General features: G+C 42.0%; 1 protein-coding gene and 2 long non-coding RNA genes across 8 annotated transcripts in view; 2 read left to right on the forward strand and 1 right to left on the reverse strand.

The window, feature by feature from the left end:
• LOC308474958 overlaps window positions 1–6,143 on the forward strand; it is a 41,640-nt gene extending 35,497 nt beyond the window's left edge. For 2 of the 5 annotated variants that reach the window (XR_013985056.1, XR_013985057.1), the window contains exons 4-6: window positions 389–486; window positions 3,507–3,724; window positions 5,021–5,158. This is a non-coding gene — a long non-coding RNA (uncharacterized lncRNA). Of the gene's footprint in view, window positions 1–388; window positions 487–3,506; window positions 3,725–5,020 lie in introns of all 5 variants that reach the window. The other 3 variants (XR_013985053.1, XR_013985054.1, XR_013985055.1) reach the window with 3 other exon arrangements.
• A 1,530-nt stretch (window positions 6,144–7,673) lies between these two features.
• On the reverse strand, window positions 7,674–12,725 carry LOC308474969. Its single transcript, XR_013985068.1, has 3 exons — window positions 12,621–12,725; window positions 8,464–8,689; window positions 7,674–7,811 (listed from the first exon to the last, which is right to left on the reverse strand). It is a non-coding gene; the product is annotated as an uncharacterized lncRNA (long non-coding RNA).
• Window positions 12,712–20,663, forward strand: CREG1 (cellular repressor of E1A stimulated genes 1; the record flags this gene model as incomplete). Of its 2 annotated transcripts, XM_081001564.1 has the most annotated exons (4): window positions 12,713–13,092; window positions 16,790–16,909; window positions 17,868–18,055; window positions 18,717–20,663. In XM_081001564.1, coding segments are annotated over exons 1-4 (585 nt in total). In that variant the 5' UTR covers window positions 12,713–12,816. The 2 variants fall into 2 exon arrangements, with proteins under 2 accessions (XP_080857689.1, XP_080857690.1); XM_081001563.1 differs by lacking the exon at window positions 18,717–20,663 and having other exon boundaries at window positions 12,712–13,092; window positions 17,868–18,056.
• Window positions 20,664–21,031: the final 368 nt, after the last annotated feature.

A 21,031-nucleotide genomic window follows, 5' to 3' on the forward strand; every position in this document is an offset into this window, starting at 1 on the left:
GAGGGGGAAGGGGGGGAGGCAAAGCGATCAGGGTTTAAATTTAGACATGAATCTAAACAGATACTGGCTTTCTCAGAGAACGCAAGAGAGAAAAAGACAGCAAAGCAGCCTATGCACCCTGCTTATTTCCTTCATCCTCGCTCTTATTTCTCAATTTTCTCCTTCCTCTTCTTGCAGCTTCTTTTTCCGGTGAAGGGTGAAGGGTTTTTGTCCTGGCATCTCATCATTTTATTCTGCCCCTATGTGGGCCAGCAAAAGTGGAGGCTTTTGTTTTCGTGGGAATGGGTGTAACAAGGTCAAATGCATATACCGTGTCGTAAATAGATAGGTGAGAAACAAGACTTATCCCATGCACTTTTTTCCTTGTTATCCGTTGCATTGTACCAAGGGTTTAGGCACCAGGGAAAAGAAGGCCTCACAGTTCGGGAGTGAAAATATTCCACGTATGCTACACTTCTCCCTCACCCTCACCCTGCAAGAGATTAGGTAAGGTGCAGATCTTTTATTTAGGTCATGGTAGAGTTAAAACATATACACAGAGAACAACACACATGCACATGTGCCAAACTTTTGTTCTTTCTGACAGCACCTCTGCCAAGTGTCACTCACTGAGGTGACAGTGAGGAGAACTCAAGAAGAAGTTAGAAAGCAACTTTTGTAGCAATAATGCCACCTCTTGAATTCTCCCACATTCTAGTTCTGTGCTAGAAGAGAGAGAAAATAGTTTTAGAAGTATTTTCTGAAAGGCATTACTTCCCTTTCCACTGCATTGTTGAGACCCTATTTAGCTGTGTCAAGGAAAGCTTCCTAAAGACAAGTAGATTAGGGTTAACTAGAAGGCATTACAGCTATAATTGTACTCTGATTATTTTGTTAAATTGCAGCATGGTTTTTCTTGTTGCAAATGCTAGGGGCCTAAAATAATATAATTTTATTCCTCACACATTTGGCATGACTGCAACGATAACTGGAACAGAGTTTCTTTCTACCGCCATGAATTCTGGATGGCCATCAAAGCCACTAGCTTTTTGGAGCCAGTCTTGCTATTTCTTCCCGCCTCAATTTTCAGGATGATGTAACACCACCCTATTATAGGAACTGTTTTGCGGCAGTTTCTCACACAGAATGCAAAGGATTGATTCACACTATCAAATTCTTTGTGCAACTTTGCACCATACATTTAAAGCACCCTTATATGTCATGGCTTCCCCAATGGAATCCTGGGAACTACTATGTGAGTGTTGTTGCTGACAGACCTCTCACAGTCACAATTCTCAGCAGCCTTAAGAAACTGCAGCTCTCAGCATTTGTTTTGGGAAGTCATGAATCTTAAGTGGTATAAGAGTGCTTTAAATGTATTGTAAAGAACATGATCAAATATACAGCTACCTGGAGCAGATTAACGATGTATGCACATGAAGCCAGCAGCCACCTCTGTGATCACACCCTTTGGAAACAGTACATAGCTGTCAACGTTTCCCATTTTTTAAGGGAAATTCCCTTATTCTGAATAGGATTTCCCTTAAAAAAGGGAAAGGTTGACAGCTATGAAACAGTATAGCAGTAATCACAAAAATGGCCTAATTCAGACTAGCCTTTCACCACACATGTGTGCCAAATTGCATGAAATAGTTTGGAGTGAAGTAGCCCTTTGTGTCTTAGTGAGGAGTTGCCTTGCACCCAGTCCAACTACTGATTCATTCAATCCCACACTGTCTACACTGGTGGGCATGGTGGAAGAGGAGATAGTCCCACAAGGTGGGGAATATGAGAAAGTAGGTCAAGCCCCAAGCAGGGAAAGTATATTCATAATAAGGAATTTTGATGATAATTTTCACCTGAAGCAACAGATACAATCCTTTGTTTCCCAGGGTCAAATTTGGCATGCTGTTAATTGCAGGAATGCAATCAATGTGCATGCCTGAAAAAGTGCAAATAGCAGAAGTAGGGGAGGTCAGCAGCAGCGGGACTGCAGGGGGAAGGAGAGGGAGAGTTTAACCCTTTACCTTACTGTGATCCCATAACTCATGCACACACTCCATTGCTATTTACCTCAGGAGGAAGCCTTCATTAGCACTGTTGCATCTAAGTTTTCTCCAATATTTTCGGTTTTTTAACTCAAAACACTCTGAGACTACAGTTTCAGTTCCAGGAACTCCTAGCAAAATAATGACATTTTAGAGCAGGTGATAGTGGGAGGAGGAGCATGTAGATAAAGGGAAGAGATAGGTTCACACAAACTATCACCAAGCACATCACAAGCCAACAAAGACTTCTTTACCCTGGCATTTGAACCTGACCTTAGACAGATTGATTCACCATATTGTTGTGTCTGCAGTTTGTTTAGAACTTATTTTAATATTGTGTTTTAAATGGTTGTAACATGTCCTGAGACATTATTATTTATTAAATTTCCATACCATCCTTCACCTGGGTTTACACTATAAAAACACAAAAATACACACCATAGCAACAAACAAAACAATACTCCCCCCAGTTTAAAAGGCCATAAATTGTTTAACTAGCCAAAGGCCTAGGTGAAGAGGAATGTTTTTGCCTGGTGCTTATATGAAGAGTGGGTAATAAATTGCATAAATAAATAATGGCCAAAGGGGCAAGGGTTAATCATCCCCTTCCTCAGCTACTTTTTCACTTCCAAGTGTAGCCTCTGAATGCTAGTTTTTTTTAATTGCAAAAGCATTGGGGGGAAAGACACAAGCTACTGTATGTATTGCTTAGGCCTTAGGTGCTTTCCTCAGATGGTATGTCCTCATTCCACAGACTCTAATCCTTGCAAGGGGATAAGAACAACTTTTTTACCCTTTCAAAACAAGGCAAGTTGCATGGCAACTGCAACAGGGCTGAATACAGGCTGTGGGTGAAGGGTATGTTATCTTTTTCTAGCAGTTCCTTTTGCTAGATCTCAGCAGGCAGCTTCCTCTTCTTGACGTAAGAAGCACACGACAAAGAAGCTGAAGCAGAGCAGCAGTGGAATGAAACCTTTAGTAGCTCAGCTCTGCCATACTGAGATACATAACCTCATTGTCTGATCTTGTGACCAACCATTACTAGTTTTGGGAGGTCGAAACACTAGGACTGCAGTCTTTAATTGATTTGATCAACTAATTTGATTTTGATTATCTAATTTCTATACTGTTTAATACAGTAAAAAAGATCTGTAAGCGGTGCACACAACCAGATGCCTTCATCTGCCTCTGCTGCAACAAAACATGTCTCTCCCGTGTTGGTCACTACAGCCACAGCAGGTGCTGTAAGCTTCTGAAAGTTTGAGTTCAGCCTCAAAGCTGCAGTCCTCCATTGTATCCCGAGACAGATGGATGCCAACCAAGATCTGTAAGCAGTGTATAAATAGCTGAAGAGACAACAAAATATCACAAAAATACGCAGTTACATATAAAAATATTAGATTAATACAAAATAACTAATATATATAAATAAATATCAATTCATTTTCCTTCTGGTGCACCGTTCCTCTGTATCTTCAGGTTATATATCGCCCATGGTCTGAACAAAATCCCAGCTCACCCACGAAATGCTCGGAATGAGAAGAGTTCCTGGAAACAGCGGACATCACCTTAGTCTCTTACTCTAGACTTACTTTTTATGGGCATGCCCAAGGTGGATGGTACTTCCTCAGGCTGCTTCCTCAGGCAGCTGTGTCTTATTCAACTGTACTATCTACACCTAGTTCCAGATGCAGCAGGTTTGTTGAGTTTTCCAGGGGATCCAGAGGGTGGGAAAAGGGGGCCCCTCCACTCACAGCTCTTTTTTTCACCCTCTGCCCTCTACTCCTCTTCCTCCAACTGCAGCTTTAATTGCAGGTTAAAACTGAGTTTTCTGGCTGAGCCATGACAAAGAAACCTACAGATGGCATTGCCTACCAGTTTAGATCCCAACCCAGCACACGCTTTGCATTCAGAACAAAATGCCTTGCAGTGTTTCTAAGAAACTACAGAGAATCCAAGCTGAGTATTTTTAGAGAGATCTCATGTGAGCCATCCAAATCTGGACACCAGTGTAGGATCAGATCTACTTAAGAACAAGTCTGGACATCAAACAAAATGTTGCAGCTAACAGGGGTTGCAAACATACTCTACAAACAGGGCACTGCACTTTCCCCCACTTCCATTTTCAGATATTCTACATTTTGTGGCTACTGTGCATGCTCATTCCTTATTGCAATTTTGGTGGTTTTTTGTTTTGCTCACTTAAGATTTTTAAAGTTTTTTTTGGGGGGGTACTCCTATTAACCCCGACGTTTCCCATAACATAATTATACTGAGTGCTTTTTTTCCGCCAGAGCGCATTTTCGGCACCTCTGATATGGGTGCCGTTGTAGGCTGCCACTCTCCTCACCCCCTTCTTGCCTTTATGTACTTCTGAGAAGCCTCAAGCAATCATTTCAAGTCAAAACAGAAGCGGGCCGGTGTTTGCAAGCCTACACTTTTTTTAGATCTATGACTCCACCTAGCTCCTAGCCACTTCTAGCTGTGATTGGTCAGGCTACGGGGTGGGGCCAATTCATATTTCCTTTTCTTTAATCCATCTCCCATGTAGTGGTGGCAGGCTTTAAGCTTTCTAGCCAGGCCTCTACCATTGCACGTATGTGCATTTGCGTAGGGCCCTTTGCAGCTGCCCTAGCCATCTTCCTGAATCAAAGCGAATGAGGGAGGTGTGGGTGCATTTATTTGACCTGCACCAGAAGCAGGGGTGACCCCCAAACCAGCTAGGGAGACAGCTTGCTGTAGTTTTAGTACCTCTGCAGGCAGTGAAAAATAGCTGTTGTCAAACTGGCATCTGTTCACAACTTACTGTAACAACTTCACGGTCAGTTCTGGCACCTATTTTTCTTTGGGGGGAAAGCACTGATTATGCGCCCTCCTGTTTCTCAGTGATCCCCATTTTGGCTTAGTTCTGCTGCACTCATCACCTGAGGTCACTATTATAGAGACTAATGTCACTAGAATACTAAAAACACATTTTAATCTCTCCATTACAGTCTAAACTTTGCAGTTTTCCATTGAGAGAACGGAGAAGTTGTCTGTGCTGAGGTCAACCCCAAAACTCAACGTCAAATTATGACTTCCTCTGCTCCCATACAACAGTGAGAAAAAGAGGATAAGGAAACCTTTTCTCCTCACAACAACCCCTCCAGAAGAAAATATGAAAGTCACAACAATGCGAGCCTGTTTTAACATGTCAGTCAGCAGCTTTTACCCTAAGCTGGGCACTGACGCTTAGAGTAACACCCAATAGGAAGGGCAGCATAAACTATTCCTTAAATGGGTAGACGGAATCTGCCCTTCCATTATGCTTTTATACGACAGACCAAAATAATTCTTTTATATGACAGACCAAAATAATTCTTCCTAACGCTATTATAGTATTTACTGCAACAAAAGCAAGCAAAACCGTTCCCAACTGTTATTTAATTTGGATATAAGAGCGAGAATGCAAGGACTTGATAAAATGTCTGGTCTATTTCTAAAGTTATTTGTTTGGGACTTGAATTGTCATTGGAACTGGAATTTGCTCTGAATTAGTGAAGGCTGTGTGTGCGTTGGTGTATTATTTGGCTGCTGGTTTGCACAGCACTTGCCAGCAGCAACATTACTAAGCAGCAGTGATCAGGTTTCCATCTAGATGTTGAACAGGGCAAGAAGCTGGCATTTGACCACTCACTGTTCCTACCTAAATCTTCTGTTACTAAAGAAGGGAGAGTGCCGCAACAGAAGGGGATTTGTATTTTGTAGCTTAATGAACTCACAAGCTAACATCCTGTTTTTGTTCCAGAGAGTACAAGTCTTTAACCCTTCTCTGATAACACCCACAGGAAATCAATATGAGCAAGTTTTTAATATGGGAATTTTGTTTTTTAACTCAAAGACTGGCCAGCAGCCTATCTTTAAATATCTTTCCCATTTACTAGCCAAATTAGCACTGCAAATCTCTGGGGACGTAGTTGCAAGAAATTATATTAGTTGGAAATGTTTGTACTATTGCTATTTTTAAATGACATTCTGCAGCTGCACTTAAGCATATATAGCACTACAGACACCCGCCACTTTTCAAAGGACAGGAGGTTACTTTGAACCGAAATGTAGTACTCAGACCAAATTAAAATATTTAGAGTATATTCCGGTCACTTCTAGATAATTTGTTTGTTGATAATTTATTCTCATTTGTTTGCATAAAGCTTGGGGGAAGGTCATATGACAGCTGTGTCAAGCAACTGCTATCCTACACTTTTCAGTGCATTTTCCTCCTGTCACTTTCCTAACTGCAAAAAGTCCAAACCCCCTCCCCCTAAAAAAAGCAGGCATGTTTGTACAAGAACACCAAATCTACTTTAATTGTACAACTTGGATTTACTGGTATCTAGGTGAATCCCACCCACAAATAGTGACAATTGGGATGTACCATTAGACTAAATGTTTTTACCCAATTTAGTTTCCAACTGACCCTGCAAAAACCAGGGACATGCTATGTTGAAAACACCATCTTGCAGAGAAACCCTGGACTCAGGGTGCCTTCTAAACTCCCAGGATCACTCAGCCAGGAGTGCCAACTTGGCCTCCTTGGGTGCCCGGGACTGGGGTGCCATGCTGTGTGCATGGCCCTGGCACCCAAATTTGTGGGTGTCCGGCCCCTACATGGGGAATTTTGTAGGTGCTTGGGCACCCAAGGCCCCAAGGAGCTGGCACCTATGCACTCAGGTGTAACAGAGAGGGGTCCCCTGTTTGCATTTCTAATGTAATCTGTACGCCAACTGTGGCAGTTTTTAGACTAAAGATGACTTTAGATTTCAGGATTACCACTATGGCTCATTTTGCCAGACTAATATTTATGCTTAAAAATCCTTTGAAAAACAGTGAAAATGAGTTTATATTCTGTGTGACTGGAGTTTCAGACAAAAAGGCAGCTGCAATGTTTGCAAAGAATTTCAGTACCACAGTATTTAGAATAATGTTTATGCAACTATCTAATTGTGACAGAACAGGAAATGCCTGTCGTTACGGATATTGAGTGTATCAGCATATGAGCTCTCACGTGGTATAGGAAAATACAGCACTTAAAGAACCTAACTTTCAGACACTGCTATGTTACCAGTCAGATTCATCTATCACATACTGCAACAAAAGAAAAGAAAAAGGATTTAATCTAACTAACTGTCATCCGTATAGACAGAGTTGGCCCCGCTCACAGACTGACCACTATCAAAGACTGCATAGGGATTATATAGGCAAAGAGAGGCTCATATTCATGAACTGATTAATGCTATCCAGACAGGAAGTTGGCCCAGCATATGAGGCAGTGCTCTCTCTTTCTCTCTTAAAAGAAAAGAAAAAAAAAAAAGCTCAAACTTATTCCACAGAAAAACTAGACACATTATACTAGAACTGAGGGAGAGGCAGGTTGTGTTATCAGCAGAGGAGGCTGACCAAGCCCCAGAAAAAGATGGGGGTGGTGGGCAAATAACTTGCTTTGATGGCTATCAGACAGATACAGTGGCATTGTGTAATGCAGAATTAAGGCCAGGGCAATAACAATGTTATCCTGAAAGAAGGCAGAGCCTGCCTATGATGGAATCCAGTTATCTGCACACAGGGCTGGACTGGCTCAACTCACAAAGGAAACAGGCTGTCCAGAGAGTGGGCTGGTCCTTCCCATTAAGGGACTGTTATCTGGAGAGAAGGAGGAGGTTATCCGGATACAGATGGCTTTGTCCAGAGCAAGAACGATTTCAGGATGCTGGGTTGGCCCAGCTCAGAGGATATTTGTTCTAATAGCTGAAAAGAGCAAGCAGAAACTGCATTAGGCAATGCTGCAGCACATTGTGCAAAGGCTTTGAAACAGCATCTCTCTTGTGAAACAGTAGAAACATACTTCCATATGATAAGAAAGGGGGATTGATTATTACTTTATTTTTTAAAAATATTATTTTGCCCTTCTGCTTTAAAAAGGTGCTTAGAATAGCTACAATGACTGATAAAAATGGAAAAGCAGAATGAAAGCAATTCAATGCAACACAAAACCAGAAAAATTATAATACACAAACATAGCAGCAAGATGATAAATAAACTGTAATACTATAAATATATCCAGCCCCTATTTCCTAACTCAGTTGGTAGAGCATGAGACTCTTAATCTCAGGGCCATGAGTTTGAGCCCAACACTGGGGAAAAGATTCCTGCATTGCAGGGGGTTGGACTAGATGACCCTCATGGTCCCTTCCAATTCTATGATTCTGTGATATGTCTCTGAAACATGAACACTTCCTTCAGTTTCTTTGTGGATCCCACATTAACTGCATGGAGAAAAGTGCAGGGAACATAGGAACGGGATTCTGGGTGCCTATTCATTACTCATCTCTCTCATGCAAAGCAGTGTAACTGGGACCTTTCCTGTCCTGGGTCTATTAGCATTTCAGTCTGCTCTTGCCTCAGCCCTCCCTTGAATCCACAGAGCACTGCGCAAGCTCTGTCTGCTATACTACTCCAGCACATCCAGAATGTGTTTCTCAGGTGTGAAAACTTTGTGAAACTTGCCAGGTGCAGCTATTTCCATCACTCCAGCAACTTTTGAATCCACTTTGCCTTCTGTTTTGACAGAAGAATCCTTTCTTGCAAACCAAATTGTGAGAACAGCACCCTCTTGTGGCTGTAATCTTTTGACACACACAGAGAGAGAGAGGGAGAGAGAGAGAGAGAGAGAGAGAGAGAGAGAGAGTATTTTGTTTAACAGAAGCCCAGGACTGATGGACGGACCCAAAATTCTCAACTATGTAAGGATTATAGCTCCAGAAAGACACAATCATAATCACAAAATATTTAGCAAATGTAATAGTTATATTTTCACTAGGTATTAAAGCTAGGAGTCTGATCTAATTTAATTGGGTAGATTACTTGATTAAAACACTTCAAATGGTGCTCCTGATTAATCAGTAAGCAGTTTTAATGTTTTAAAGAAATATTTTGAATACGTATAAGAATTACATTGTTTAAAATGGTGCTTGCCATTTGCAGAAGTTGTAAATAAAAACAAACAAGTTCTGATCTATTGATTTGTAAGTCTGATGGCAGGGACTCTTGCTCTCTCTTACTGATATGAGCCACTTTAGGAAACATTAGTTATCTGAAAACCAGGTTGCCAATATAGTAAGTATTTTATTTTATTTTTACAAATCTGCTGACTAATAAAATGGTAGCACCTTTTAAGTCAATTAAATTATTGTAATTGAAAAATATGATTTATTAAAGGCTGCCCAACACACAAAATCCATCAGATGAGAGGCTCTAGGATCTGGCAGAAGCCCTGCTATGCTGGCAGGACTTGAGAGAAGCCGTTGGCAGGAGACACAGAGCTCATCCACACTTCCCAAACCTAAGGCTAGATATCACAGGACAAATGGCAGTGTGGATGAGCCCAAAGAGTAGAACCTTGGACTGTGAGATGATAGGCCTCTCGGGGTGCACAAGTGATTTGGGAGTTGCTGCTGGGTATATGATGCAGTCAGCAGAGGAGAGGGGATGAGGGGTGTGTGGAGGAGGGATGCCTGATTATTAGTCCATGCAGTATTCCTCCTGATGGGCTCAGGTGCATGCTGAATGTGTGTGGAGGCTCTCCTCTTTGTAATGTGGAGTTGTAACTTAGATTTGAAGCTGTGACCTGCAGCATCTAAAACACCAGATGCTCCATTAAACTGAGGCTATTCCTGTTAAGAAGGAAGTGCTGTGGGAGTGGCTCCCATGTCTGGGAATGTGCAGTACCTGATTTGGGAGGAGTTGTCCTATCCTTTGAAGGAAGAGGCTTGTAGTCTGGGAGTACTGTTGGATTTCAACTTATTACTTGGGTCCCAAGTGGCTTCTGTGGCTAGGAGTGCTTGTGCCCAGGACCAGCTTAAGCTGTTTCATCAGCTACAGCTGTTCCTGGATTGGCATAGCTTTGCTTTAGTTGTTCATGCTCTGGTGACCTCCCACCTGGACTACTGTAATGCACTGTATGTGGGGCTGTAGCTAGTGCAAAACGTGACTGCTAGGATGGCAAGTTGGACAGATGGATAGGAATACAACTCACTGGTTCAGAAAGTGTTGCACTGACTGCCAGTGAGCTACTGGAATCACTTCAAGGTGTTGGTACTAGCATATAAAGCCCTGGCTGGCTTGGGACCGAAGCACCTAAAATTTGTCGGAATCTCCGTTACGACCGAGCTAATAAAGCTCATCCTCCTCTGGTCGAGTCCTTCGGAATCCCCTCCGATGATAATTAACGACCTGAGCCTTTGATGAGGCCTCCAGGCACGTTCCCATTACGCAGAGAATCAAAGCAGCAGAAGTGATGAGATTTATGGCTACATCACTATGAGTTTTATTACTAAGTTACGTAGACAGAAAAGAAATACATTCTCTCCCTGTGAGAGCAGAGAACAACTGAAAAACAAAGGAGCAGGAAACCAGTAACGTCACATCCGTCTCCTGTCTTCCGTGAGACTTCCAACAGTCTGGAATGTGTGGAATGCAAAACAGAGTCTTGTGACTCCAAAGCACTGCACAGTGGCAAACAGAAACTAACAAAATTGTCTTCTGCAACACCTCAGACTCATGACCAGCAGGTGAGGCTTTGTTGGTGGTGCAGCCACTGGGGGCTGCCTAGTTGGTGTTGACCTGTGGCAAGGTCTTTTCTGTAGAATGCCCTTCCTAATGTCTTCTTCCTTATTCATTTTAAAGAGAAATCTAAAAACATTCCTCTTTACCCAGGCATTTGATGACACACTGTTCATGGAAACCCTGAGACCACTGTTTTTATGTTTTTAACTGTTTTTATTTTTGTTTTAAATATTTTATTTCAATTGTGTTTGCCACCCTGGGCTCCTTTGTAGGGAAGGGCGGGATATAAAATAACAACAACAATATTCTCCCTGGCCATTATGTTGAGTGGTTGTGAAATTGCTCTTTTGCCTGTGGCATTTCCCTCTTGGAATCCAAACAGCAGCTAGGGGGTGAAATTCACCCTTTCCCCCATGGGTCTCAAATGCCCACCTCCTGGTTCCCAACCACACGTCTTATACAGTGAGCCAAGGGAGAGTGTTGCTGACAGTGCATGAATGCAGCTGCTGTTGCTGTATGTTCTGGTCCATCCATTTGGCTGCTTGTCAAATAAGTATTTCTACCTCTGTGTGAGTTCTGAACTCTTGTCCAAGAAGGGCTGTGTGCACTCCCTACAGGTATCCTAACCAGGGAGCTCTGTTGATGCTGTATTGTATGTTTCTTCCTCCGTCCTCTTTTTGTATATGTACAGTGGTACCTCGGGTTACATACGCTTCAGGTTACATACGCTTCAGGTTACAGACTCTGCTAACCTAGAAATATTACCTTGGGTTAAGAACTTTGCTTCAGGATGCGCAGCGGCAGCAGGAGGCCCCATTAGCTAAAGTGGTGCTTCAGGTTAAGAACAGTTTCAGGTTAAGAACAGACCTCCAGAACGAATTAAGTTCTTAACCTGAGGTACCACTGTATTGGTGCTTCAAAAATGTATCTGAGGAATATAAAGGAATTGAAACCTAGGGGGACCTGGGAGCTGCCAATTATGGGGTCAATATGCTAGCTGTGCCACTGGGGTTGATGGGAGTTGGGGATTAGGGCATCATTTTGTGTGTTTTGCATATGTGTGTGTTGGGGGTATGCCCTAGTCATGGTGAGTTCGTTGGCTATGTGTCCTTGATTGCAGGAATCTCTATATGGTGGCATTTCCAGGAATACCATGTTGTGGTTGCCAGGTTCCCCTAAATTCCTGGGTCTAATAGGTGTTAAAACTGGCTGCCAGATGAATTTAGTGTTGAAATACAGTGGTACCTCAGGTTAAGAACTTAATTCGTTCTGGAGGTCCATTCTGAACCTGAAGCACCATTTTAGCTAATGGGGCCTCCTGCTGCCGCCGCCGCGCCATTTCTGTTCTCATCCTGAAGCAAAGTTCTTAACCCAAGGTACTATTTCTGGGTTAGCGGAGTCTGTAACCTGAAGCATCTGTAACCCGAGGTATCACTGTACAGGCCAAACCCCACTGTGTTCAATGGGACTTCATAGAATTGAAAGGGATGCTGAGGGTCATCTAGTCCAACCCCCTGCAATACAGGAATATCAACTAAAGCATCCAAGATAGATGGCCATCCAACCTCTGCTTCAAAACCTCCAGTAAATGAGGTGAGCGTGCACAGGATTGCTTTTTCATTGCTTCAAGTCGACATTTGACTAAGGCTAGAGGACTCCCCACTACGCTTCACAGTCGCCAACTATATGTACTTATTTACTTATTTCACTGTTCTAAGCCTTCGGCCTTGCAAACCCAACTAAAGACTCGCGTCTCTCTCCTCCCCTCCCTTCACCCGTATAAGGTGAGTGTTTTTGTCCCGTGACACCGTCCTCCGGCAAATCTCATTGGCAAATTTCGAGGCGCTGTGCCTCATTGGTAGAGAGCTGCATAATCCCCACCCCAAATATGTAAGCCGTCTGCTCATCTCTTCCGCCCTTAGCGCAGCTCTCATTGGCAAAAACGAGAGAATGGAGTGCAGCTATTGGATAAAAATGACAAGGCCTGCCCACCTGACGGCTTCTCTCACGCTGTTTACTTCCGCTCTACAGAAACGGGCAAAGCGAAGGGCCTCTATTGGCTGCGGTGTGCGCGGGGGGCGGGCTCGCACGGCTTCGTAGATGCCGCAGACTAGCTAGGCAAAGGTTCGCTCAGGTGTCCGAGGCAGGAGGTGTGAGATACGCGCGCGCGCGCGCGAGAGAGCGAGCAATGTGGCCGTTTCTGCTACTGCTTCTTCCGTTGGTGGGGGTCTCCGGGGTGGTTCAAATCCCTCCGCACGAGGACGTGGCTCGGGTCGCGCGCTTCGTGGCGCACTCGTGCGATTGGGGCGCGCTGGCCACGCTCTCCGCGCAAGACCCGCCGATGCGAGGCCAGCCTTTCTCCAACGTCTTCTCCGTCAGTGACGGGCCGCTGGGGTCGAAGCAAGGCAGCGGGGTGCCTTACATGTACCTGACGCCGCTGGAGGTCTCCGTGCAAGATTTGCAGGTGAGGGGACGGGCATTTCAGTTATTCTGAGATGAGGGAGGACCTCGCGACTCAGCAGCAGCAACTGTCTGAGGCTGGCTGTAGTTATTCAGTGTCCTGAAATGTACTCTGCACGTGTTCAGAGGCACTGTCGCACGGCTGAGCTTCGTTACTGAAACAAAGTTCCGAAGCTGAGGCCTGGTGAGTTCTAAATCAAGTTTAGTCTTGTGTGTACGTCATCATTATTCATTACAATATGCATGTACAATTGTGTTATGTATATATAAAGTGCCTTAAGAGGGCATTTGGTTTTTTCTTTAAAAAAATCCATAAAATTTAAATTATTTCAATATATAGTGACATAAATTATTTTTCCGTTTTATCCCATTCATTCTGAGGAGCATTCTTTGTTCCTCATTTCAGCAATAGCTTTGTGAGGTAAGTTAGGCCAAGGTTTTTGATTGTCTTGGTGTCTCCCAGCAAGCCGTATGACTCTGCGCAGGGATCTGAATGTGAGTCTTCAGGGCCAAATAAAGTGTAACATGAAAAGGGTCTCCTACATTAATAAGTTTGAGAGGGTGGGATAAATGAAAATCCTGGAGTTAGGGGAGGTTTTTAGTCTTTTCCCTGAGCCATCTTCCTAATAAAACCGCATTCGCACCCTCTTCCGCAACTGCTGTTTGTCTTTCAAGGCAAAACATACAGTTATTGCTTATCATATAGGTGCCAGTATGTTTGCCCTGTGTAATAACAACAGCTCTTAGAGACAATTTTGGCAAAAAATAAAAAATGGTGCTTACCCATTCCAAAACTCCTGCCCTGTCCGGGTAATTCTATGAAAATGTCAACATACAAATTTTTTTTTTCATTTATAGTTAGCATGTTCTATATTTTTCTAAAGAACCTTGTCAGGATTTGCTTTGTGGGTCAAATTTGACATATGGGTGGGGCAACCATGGTTTAGCAAGCTCACCTTGGTTTCAACATCCCAGCTTGTGGCCAGTCCTGAGCTATAGCTTAAGATCTAAACTGTAGGTCAGGAGCAGAGAACCTTCTACATCCTGAGGGCCACATTCAGTTCTGGGTATCATTCTGGGGCATACATGTCAGTGGTAGGGCAAGAGGCAACTGGGTGGAAGCAATGAATGTAAATGTTACGTTTGTACAGTAGTTTAGTTTCTACACATATGCTTGCACATCCCTCTCTTAACCTCCATCCAGAAAAGAAAGAAGTATTATCAGAGTTCAAGGACACATTCCAGCTAGGGAAAAACACTCAGAAGTTGACTGGGGCTGATAGGAATTGTAGTTCAACAACATCTGGAAGGCACCAGGTTCCAACAAATGGGGGGATCAACAAACTGCGACTGCATCCTGGTAAGACACAGAGACAGTGGTGGATCCCAGGTCGAAGTTGGGGAGTTCAGTTCTGGACAGGAAGGAACAGGTGCATGGTTTGGGGGTACTTTTAAATCCATCTTTGTCACTGTAGGCTCAGGTGACTTTTGTGGCAAGAAGCACCCATTATCAGCTTAGACTGGTGGTCAGGGATAGCTTAGCCACTGTGATTCATGTGTTGGTAACCTCACAATTAGGTAAACCCTGCAGTCAACTCAATGAAGGTGTGAAGCATTGAGGCGTGTGGCTTGGGGAGAATCCTGTGGGCCAGATAGAAAGAGCTGGAGGGCTGCATTGGACCCCCAGTCCCAATATTGCTCACCCCAGCTTTAGTTAATAAAATGTTACACTTAATCATGCTTTGCTTTACTTAGATGTGGTGAATAACTATGTCTCCATATGCTTACTCTTCACAGTTGTTTCAATTTTGCAGTAAGGTTATTAGTATAGTTTCCTAATACATGTATGCAATTGATGACATAGAAAAATACTGATCTAATTGAAGCTTGGTAAGCACTGTTATGAACAGAAGGATTATTAACCTCTTTGCCTTTCCTTCTAAAGAATGCAGGAAGTTTAGCACAGCCTTAATCTGTATGTTGCGAAACTTGCATTCAATTGATGGAAACCAACTAATGGATATGTAACCAAATAAGATGAATACAAACTGCCATGGAAAGCTGAGTAGGGAAGTCTGTTGTATAAGGATGAGAAGACGATCTGTAAATATAAATTGAGGAAAATACATAAACAATAAATAAATAAGAATCAATTGATGGAAATCTTCATACTCTTTGGGGAGGAGATTGAGTATACCTGCAGTGTGAAAAGACTGAGGAGCAAACACCGCACAGCTATTGCAATGGTTTTGTAATCTGAGAATCTTTACATTTTTCAAACATTTTAGTTGGCTTGTGGTAGAAATAAGACTAGCAATATATTTCTTGGAATCTATTAAATTTACTTTGTCCACTTCAGGTACATTTGAAAAACATATTTTGCACACAGAGAATTGTGACATGATTTGCAGGGATTGATTTGTAAATAAACCTACTGATGAACAAACCCATCTTCAGGGGGTCTTATTTAATTTGAGCAGCTCAAATGAGGCGGAGGTCGTTTGACTGGTCCACGAGCTGCCCCTGAACCAAGCTGCCTGCTTTCGCACTGCACTAAACCAGTGTGGTGTGGGGACTCGCTTCCGCGGTGCTGAAAATAGTGTCTGCGCATGCGCAGATGCTGAAAATCGCAGGCACGTGCTCTCACACACATGCACAATCCAGCCCACAAAGGGATCTCCGTGGGACCGATCCAGCCCAGCCAAGATAAACCTTGCCAACCCCTGATCTAGCTTATATGGTTCAATGAGTTTTTGCTACCTCCTTTAGAAACCCCAAGTGAATGTCTTCAGGTCTTCTAAGCTTTGATTATTATTTATCTTGTTAGACTTCTCTGTTGAACTATCTGTTGTTGTGGTGGTGGTTGGCTATAACATGCCAGTTTTGTCTCTTTGCTCCCACACACCCCAATTTCCCATTTTGCCTAACATCCAGTGTGATGAAGAGTTTGGAGAACTTGATTTTGCTTGGTATGAATAAAAGTATTGGCCTACCTATAATTCATGAATATTGCATGTTGATTCTGATATTTCAGAGTGGATTTCACTTGTATGCTGTGAAAATAGTCAACTGCAATGTCACAAAACTCTCCGACTTAGCATTGCTTCCCAAAATCTTGATATGGTTTAATGGACAATTCTGTTAAGCTTACTCAATAGCTTATTTCTTTTCAGAAAGTGGAAGCAATATCTCAACAAGTGCTGCCATCTCTTATCTCTTGTAACATACAGTACAGCTGTTTGGACTGCCTTCAGTCATATGGAGACATCTGCTTACAGATAACACTCCCAGTGTAACCATGATTCAGCTGTTTCTTGACTGTTTTTCTCCTGTCACTACCATTGGTTTATATTGTGCAAATAAATGCCAAATGTGTGGTTTTTAGGCTTAAAATCATGTGCTGCTGAAACTTCACTTTTTTTGGCTGAAAAATGAATTTCCCAAGAGGTCACTGACAGCTTTACAGCTTTGTGCCTGTAAAAAGGAGAAGCAGATTTCAACATTGTGTGACTTTTACAATTTCACTATGACCATGACCCTTGAATTGCAAAGAAAATGAAACTCATCCAGACACACAGTATCTCTTATTCTAGCATGGAAATGCTGAGCAAGTATGCAGATCAGTTTGTTTTAAATGTGCTAACCTATTCAGCAAATCTAGAACGTTTATGTTTGTTTGTTTTTTGCCACTTGTATTGCAGGTAAATGCCAATGCCTCCCTAACAATGTCCTTGGCCCAGACACCTTACTGCAAGAAGGAAGGTTATGATCCTCAGAATCCACTGTGTGCCCATGTGATCTTCTCTGGAATAGTTGAAAAGGTACACTGTGATATTTGGGCATACCAGAAGAATATAATGCTCACTGGCTGAAAGCTAGAAAGCAAGTTTCATAACACTGATGATATATGCCTCTGAAATATACTTATTTTGAAGTTACCTTCCATGCATTCAAATAGTTTATGAAAGGGGAGCAGAGCTGTGTGTGCTGGACGTGTGTCAAAAATCCCTGTTTTAGCATGTTCTATCCCAAAATTGTTGCACATTCCCAGGTGTGAAGCGGGAACCAAATGCTTATATGTTTCTCCATGCAGTCAGGAACACCAGTTGTGTAGGGCTCCAAATCACATGAAGTGGTCAGCACACATTCATCTAAAACTGTTCTGGGTGGTTTCCACAACCCTTCAGAAAAGATTTGGGGTGGACAAGGGGGTGCACATGGAGATGAGACAGAATGAAAGTTCCATTTCGCAGCCTGAAGTCTTTGAACTAACAGAAATACTTTGTTGGATACTTCCCTATGTGTACTTACATGTCATTAATCCTGTTGAACTCAGTGGGACTTAGGTTGAGTATAATGCACAGGATTGCATTGTTAGGCAAAATCAAAGAGCTGTAACTTTCTTGAAGAAACCCCATGTGTTTTCTTGTTCCATGTATTTTGGGTGTGTTGAAAAATTAGGAAGTATTGTGTGAGCTTTATAATACCTGACTAACTTCACACAAATAGCATGTCAGAGTATATGGGTCAAGTAGTCATGAAAACATCTTGGTTTGGATCCAGAGGAAGTTAGTCATACTTTTATCTCATTGATTTCAGAGGAACTGAAATGTGACTAACTTCCTCTGACTCCAACCCTGAGTATTCCTTGAATAATGTTTACATGTGCACTCTTCTCTCCCTTTTTCTTGCATCTTGAGATAGTTTGAAAGAAAGTACAAGATACTGTGGTTAACTCATATGTCTGTGAAATTACATATTTGGTAACTTGTTTGTTAGGTTCCAAATGGTACAGAAGCAGACTTTGCAAAGAAGGCTCTCTTCAGTAGACATCCTGAAATGGCTACGTGGCCATCTGGTCATAACTGGTTTTTTGCTAAACTAAACATCACCAACATCTGGGTCCTGGACTACTTTGGTGGAATCAAAACTGTGACTCCTCAAGAATATTTTAAAGCTACACCATAGTAAGTATTCAAGTTACATTGCTTGGGAAATCTTGTTTTTCAGCATCTGATTTCTTTATTCCACAATACTCCTTAAGTGATCCTGAAAGCCATAGGATTTGAAGTGGTCACTTATTTTTATATATATTTGAGAGAGACCAAGGAAGCAGAGGGCTAAGAGCAGATCTTTAAGGACCCCAACAATTTGAAGGAAGGCAGCAGAAGAGCTCCTATGGAAATGCTGAAATACCTTTTAGGTTGTAAAAGAGACATCAAAGGACAGAACCAGAGAGAACTAGGGTATCAAGGGCGTCAAAGAAGAGCACAGCTATATATCTCTCACTGAAATAAATGGGACTTCAAAAGCTGAACCTTGGTTGCTTTAAAATGCTATCCAAAAGTTATGTTGGTTTTTCATCTAGTCCGGTAGTGTCTATTCTGATGGCCAGCAGCAATGTAGGGTCTCAGGCAAATATCTCTTCTAGTCTTTCAGAGAGTGGTCCCTTTTAATTTGAGATGCAATAAGTGAAACTTAAGACTGTCCATATAAAGCATGTACTCTACCACTGAGCTATGGAATATCCTCTGTACAGCAGGGCCTTGCAAGAGAAAGTACCAAGACATTAAGACTGACTACATACCATTTTAATTTATTTTTATTTTTATTTTTTCTTCTCTGTAGGCAAGGAAGATGCTTGAATGAAACATTGCCTGCTTTTTCACTGGTCACTTTTGTAACAAGAAACCATCCAAAAACTGAGATAATCTTGTAGAAACTCAAAACTGCACATTCCTTTGGAATTCTAAGGGATTGCTTACGGCAGCTGAGTGCAAAAAGTATGGACTCCTTGCAAAGGAAATCTTAAATTCTGTGCACAAAATTATTTAGAGTATGCAAATCTGCATACTATGCATAATTGATTCTGCTTTTGGGACTTTGATTTTTAAAGAAGCTGTTTTTCAACAAGCTTATTTAGAGAAAAATACAATTGGAGGTACATCTCTGAAATGGAGAAAAGAGAAAAGTGCAGTGGAGAAAATTTGTTGTTGAAGAAACATTCTGAAATATTCAGCTATATTCTGGACTTGATCCACAGATTCATGTGTAGCATCATTCGCTGGGTGATTTATGCTGTGAGCTGACCATATTGATAAGGGATATGCTTGCAGCCCTAATTCAGCTAGGGTCAGTTTATGCATATGTGTGACTACAATTCCAAGGCAATATATATTGGCAAGTGAAGTATCAAACTTGATGTGTCTAGTAGTTCAGTGAAACTGCCCCAGTTATGTAGAAAGGGGGTGTCATTGATTTTAGCAGTAGAGCAGAGCACATGAGTGTGGGCATTAAACCATCTTTCCATCCACAGCTTACCTCCCTGCAGCATCTCTCTCTGAGTGCTTGTAGCTTAGCAGAGTTTGCTTGTAGTATTGGGGCCTAACTGAGAGGTAAAGCTACTAGGGTACAGACTGCAGGGTGGTAGGCCTTGGCTAGGCAAAGTGTCCTATGATTCTCAGCCATGTGGCCCTTTGCTGTTAAAATTGGACCCTACCCAGACCTTTCTTCTTACGCAATTTGGGACAGTTCTGTGTTTAAACCCATAGCGATGTTACCACTATATCTTATTTGACCTGATACCATATGACAGAACTACACGCTTAGCTATATTCACCTCTGTGCCTTATTTACTGCTTGTGCCAAAAAACTCTGAAGGCTTCAATTGAACTTAACATAATGTCAGTTCCATTATGGGCCATCGTTTTTAAAATCAACTAAATTGTAGTCCTTGATTATAGAGTTTGAAACCAGGTGCTGAAGTATTCTGTAAACCCATTGTTAAAGAAAAATATGATTCTTCCCAGGGCCACAAGATTGATTGTTAACAGTCTTTAATTATGAGATTTTTTTATGAGAGTACCACACAGAATGCATTGATCATATGAAACCCTGTTGTCTTACCACAGAGCAGAAAAAGAATTCTAATATATAATGTGGAGCCATGTTCCCATACCTGGTGCCCTCCAGATGTTGCTGGACTACAATTCTATCCCTGACCAGCTGGCTGGGGCTGATGGGAGTTGGATTCCAACAATATCTAGAGGGCTGCAGGTTAGTCACCCCTGGGGAAGGCTGATGTTGAAGGCATGCTGCTGTCTCTCTTGATGAATATTGCTTGTTTTGTGTTGAAAAGTGTTCTGTCATAGTGGATACATGATTGAAATCTGAGGAGACCAAGCTGACATGACAGAAGAGAAGTGCAAAACCCACAAAGGGTAGTGTGAATCCTGCCAAGGATTTGTCACTTTCAAGGCACCAAATGTCTTTGATCACAATCTTTTCTTCATCCACAATTGTTAAGGTATAAGATAATTAGAAATTTTTGGTGGCTGTTCTTGCTGTGTTGCTGTCAGGTTAACTAAACAAGTTAGGCCTTAGTCATCAACATGTTTCCTTGGAAGTAATCTTCACTTATTTATAGAAATAACTTTTCCTACCTCTGATGTGGCTACAAATGGCTTGCATATTTTTATCTTGAGAAATTACATAATTGTGTTGCACATGGAAGTTCTAGCTTCCATAATAAATCCATGGTTAAACAGTATGGAAATAAAAATATATTCTTGGAAATGAAGTTGATCTGTTTCTTATTAAGTGTTGTATTTCATATTTGGCGGGGGGGGGGGGAGGAAAAGAGGAAAATTTCTAATAGTGTAAATTGTCTGAAAGTGTGTAAAATGTGTGAGTTAAAACTTACAGCATATTTTCCAGATCAGATTTTCTGATGCCTGCCATGATTTTTAAAGAAAGACATAGATTTTATTGTGAAACTTAAATCTGATAACTAATATATAATCTGGTGTTTTTCCTCAGTGTGTGCTTCTAGTTTGCAACATTTCTTTTTTGCTTTTGTACTAATTGGGTAAGTCATTTCAGGAGAGTCTGATTTGGCTTAATGCTTCCCTCATTTATACTGACTACAACCTAGGTTTCATATT

This window comes from Podarcis pityusensis, assembly GCF_964106645.2.
Source record: "Podarcis pityusensis genome assembly, chromosome: 4".
NCBI lineage: Eukaryota > Metazoa > Chordata > Lepidosauria > Squamata > Lacertidae > Podarcis > Podarcis pityusensis.